Source organism: Puccinia triticina, chromosome 8A, assembly GCF_026914185.1.
Source record: "Puccinia triticina chromosome 8A, complete sequence".
Lineage (NCBI taxonomy): Eukaryota > Fungi > Basidiomycota > Pucciniomycetes > Pucciniales > Pucciniaceae > Puccinia > Puccinia triticina.
Window position 1 is genome coordinate 5704109 of NC_070565.1, and position 4544 is coordinate 5708652.

Sequence of the window (4544 nt, forward strand, 5' to 3'; positions counted from 1 at the left end):
CCTTTCTTCCGCACCCTCCAGCCATCCCCATCATTCCATCACCATCATCATCATCATCATCTTCCCGCCTTTCCAGTTATAAATTTGTACTTGCAACAGTTTTTTCCCATCTGCCCTGATCATATAACCTTCTCCGGCCTATCCCATCCCCTGTTTACTACCACTCTCCCCATCGCATCTCGACGAACCACCCCAACCTTAATCTTACCAACTTACCAACGCAAGATGTCCAACACCGTTGCCGAAGCCGTCCCAGCCACCCAACCTGCCGTCCAAACCCCGGCCGCTGTCGACACCACCGCCGAGCCAGCCACTCAGAACAAACGGTTCAGCAACGTTCAGAAGACTGTTGGCTCCAAAGCAAAGTTAGTTTATCCACTCGCTTGACCTACCATCTGTCGCTCGATCCATTATGTTTATTCCGCTACTCTCATGGTTTGCACTCACAGGGCGTTCCTCGATGCTTTCCACACCGCGGGTGAACACATCCGTGGCAACATTAATGCTGCCCTCGTTAGTAGTCTTACCCTTTTTCACCAAATCCTTTTTGCCCTGTCATCTGACTGTGCTGTGACCCGTTTGAAATGGCTTAATAGGACGGAGCCGGTGACGCTATTGCAGGGCGAAAGGCTGGAAAAGTAACTGGTCGCAAGTCTGGCGAACAAGCTTCGCGAACCATTGAACCCACTGTTCCCGCTACCACCGAGCCTGCCGTTGCAATTGCTGCTACCGCCCCCGCTGCAGCTGAAACAAAGTGATTATCCCTTCCTCTTTTCCATTATCATTTCACTACATGTGATCCTGGTTGCAAGGCTGCGTTACTTTTTCCGCGCTTTTTTCTCTTCATCTCCAAAAATATACACATGTATCTCACTCGCAGCTAGCTGTTTGAAGCATATGAAATCGAAACAGTGTATCGCCCGACAACATACGCATTGCCAACAATAAGCAAATGCTTGGAACTAATCGCTTTTTGATCTTCTATCTCTGCTCGTAGTGCTACTGGTGAGGCCACCGCTGCTCAGCAACCCGATGAGAAAAAGTTTGTTGTCGGCCAATTCATCAACACTAGCTTCAAGTAAGTCAAGCCCGATGTCACGTGCACTTTGCCCACAGGAATTTACGCTTTTGACTTTTTTTCTTTCAGGCGCACCGCCACCCTGGTACACCGCGTCGGCGGATCATTGAGGTCCAAGAGTACCAGCACCGTCGTAAGTCAAGAATGCACTGATCTATCCTGTGTGTTTCGCCTGCTCACAGTTTTATGACCCCGTTCGCGACACAGGACTCGCTTGGCAACACTCTTTCTAACGGCAAACAACGTGCCTCTCGCCGCTTCAGCCGTGCACCCAAGGTTGCTGACGGTACAGTAGTCGAAGAATCTTCAGCCACCGCTACCCCAGTGCCTGCCGAAGCCCCTCTCGCCGCCGCACCGGCAGCCGCCACGACAGCTTAGAATCTTTGTTGAATTTACATACCTACGTATACCCCCACCTTATCCATTCGCTCCATTCAGTTGGGATAATACTTTGATCTATACCATAAGCTTTTTGCCCCATATATACATGTCATACCACGAAAAAAGTATTGAATTATGTTGTTTTCTTGCATCACCTGATGCCATTTCTTCAAGCTCCTCCCCCTTTCTTTGCCTTGTTATTTTTTTAATTTCCTTTTGGTTGCACAATGTTTTTTCTCTTTTGCTTTTGTTTAAACATATCCTTCTATTTTTTTTTTTTTGTAACTCAATGCTTATGTAAACTCCCCATATACCCTGCAACGGCCGAGGAATAAAGCTTTTTTCATATCTGTTTTACCTCAAAAGATCACATCTGGTTTGATTATGCTGCGCTCAAGTCATATCAGCTTTTGCTCAATAGACTGGGAGATCCTCCAAACGGAAAAAATTTAGTGCTTTGTGTTACATTAAAGATTATCTTACTATCAGCCACCATGCCCCCAACTCACATGTATTACCGAAGTTTCGGAGAACAAAAGACCTGACCGCGGCCCGCCCCAAAGTCACGCTCACCTACTCTCACGTACAATTCCCTGGCGAATGCCCATGTCACAACGATCATGGAAGTTGCTGTGGTGGGCGTTGAGAGGAGCCCACAACACTCTTCCCAATTCAACCGGGAACATGACGACCCGATGGATTGAGGGGGACCTCGGCTCCTGCTACGCCTCCGGGCTTGCCGCGGAAGTTCTTACGCACCATCCATAGAAATATGTTTTTCGCGTTTTGCAATTTGAGTAAGGGAGTAAGGGTGGCGTATGCCAAAGTCAACTATTCAGTGACTCATCGATAAGAATTTATCCTTCATATGTAGACTTTCTTTCTGCTTACGCGCGGAAAACCCTTTCAGAATTTGCATATGTACACCATAAACTATTTACGCAATGAACAACAGCTGGTGGCGTGATGGTGCAAGTCGAATAAGGGAACCGAAGGGTGGCGCGTGCCAAAATCATCCGCTGCTATCTACTCAATGACTCATAGCATTTATGTATAATTCTTCATAGACTTTCTGCTTATGAGCGGAAAAACCTTTGAGAATTCGCTAAACTACTCACCCAATGATTAACAGTTGTAGGCGTGGGGGGCACCCGCATGGAGGCTGGCGGTGGTGCCAGCTGTGCTTTACAATATATAAAGTCCTTTGTTGCTGACCAGTGACTCCCCACCTCTCTCACCAAATCCACTCGCACCCATCAATCCATCAAGTATCCCATCTACTGCTTCGCACTGTCTTATTTGTGCCAAGTTCTCTAAATAACTTATTCGACTAGGTTTGTTGTACTCCATTCTCCATGCCCTTCTGATGATCAAAATCCCTTGGCTCATATTGTGTTATTTTCCTTTAGGTTTGCCGCAACTTGGCATCATCGCCGGTTTGCAAAGACTCCTGCCACTGCCCTGATGATGCACGCTTAGCTCACATCAAATTCCATCATCTTTTACTCCATTCGCAGCCAGATTCTCAAGAATGCAGATTTTTTTGGTGATCCCTGTTGGATTATTAATCCTCTTGCGAGCTACCATCGGCTCCGCAAAACCTATTACCCAACCTGCCCATCACCTCACCCCCAACCCCGCTGACCCCACTCCCGATCGCTTCACTCCTAACCATCATGATTGTGATTGCCACCACCCCCATAAACCTTGCTGTTGATAGGCGTTGAGAAGAGCGTATAACAAGGTAACCGATGCTCTTCTCTTTGCAATGAAGTAGTTAAGATCGCTGCCGTGTTGCTGACTATCTGAAAGCGCCGAATTTTTTCAGGCATACCCGGAAACGATTGAATGTCTAACCTGATTGTCCCAATGATGCTTGCTCAACAAGACTCTTTCCACGGGATTTTTCAATTCATTCTTGTTGTTCTTGAATTAGGCACCGTGTATCATCAACGCGCACAATTAGTAAATTTATCGGTGTAAACCACTTCAGCCATATGCACGTCTCCAGTCCCAGACATCAGAATTCTCCTAGTACCTAGAGTAAATATGTGTGGGTGCAAGAGTGAATGAAAAGAAGTATCATTCATAGGATAGAGTAATTCCGGTGAAATTATGTTCCAATTTGAGAAACATACATTGGATTTTATGCTGATTCGGTTGTGACTCTGATGTCCAGCCTGGATTATCAGTGGTTGCTCTGTTAAAATTCACATTGATCCTCTTGCCAAGCCCTATGTTTGGCCTCCAACTTGGAAGATCTTCAACTCATTGGACAAATTGGGAGGATGGAGAAACACAAAAATTGTGAAAGGTCAAACTAAAGTGTATTTCTAGTAAGCAACATGATACAAGGAAATACACGAGAGAAAAATAAAATATACCTAAAGGCAAAGACAACAATATAAAAGGGACACGAGCGAGGATACACGAGAGGAAAAGGAAAAAGAAGAAGAACTAAGAAAGACAATGTTAGCCTGAGTTATTTGAACAATGGCGAAAAGACTTGTCAATGATGAACATACTGAAGTGAGAAGTCACGGTTGATCATTGTTGATGGATCGGCGGAGAGTCGATAGGAAGGGAAGTGACAGCGCTAGATTATCGGCGGAGTATCGAAAGGAAGGGAATAGTGAGAAAGAATCAAGAGGATGTTTTCGAAGAACTAGAGATACGCAAGGATGATCTCAAAGGTAGAAGTTTGACAAAGAAAGGTGTCAATCGTGGAGGAACAGCAGCGCGAGAGATGATAAGATAGATAGCGCCGAAAGCAGACAAGTAGATAGAGTTTGTCTGAGAGTTCCCTGAGGAAAGACCAGTCGAGTGAGGAAAGTGAGAAGCTTATAAGGTCAATGGCAAAGGTTCGAGCAGGGATTTTGCAGGGGAAATCTTGAGGGTCGAGCGCGAGTGATGACAACATTGAGATTGATCGAGCTGATGATGTCATTAGAAAACAAACTGGGTGTCACGGGACATGTTCCTCTAGAGGGATATCACTCAGATATCAACACCCCCCCTTCCCTCTAGACGACAAAGTCCCAGGAGGTCCAAAGACTTGAGGAGAGCAGGGCGCGGAACCGATTTT

The 4544-nt window shown here is 46.0% G+C and overlaps 1 protein-coding gene across 1 annotated transcript; it reads left to right on the forward strand.

Moving 5' to 3' along the window:
- Positions 1-225: 225 nt before the first annotated feature.
- On the forward strand, positions 226-1456 carry PtA15_8A603 (uncharacterized protein; the record flags this gene model as incomplete). Its single annotated transcript, XM_053172050.1, has 6 exons — positions 226-365; positions 450-513; positions 597-754; positions 998-1078; positions 1148-1211; positions 1286-1456. 6 exons carry the CDS (start codon positions 226-228, stop codon positions 1454-1456), a joined length of 678 nt encoding a protein of 225 aa, XP_053023252.1.
- Between the last annotated feature and the right edge of the window lie 3088 nt (positions 1457-4544).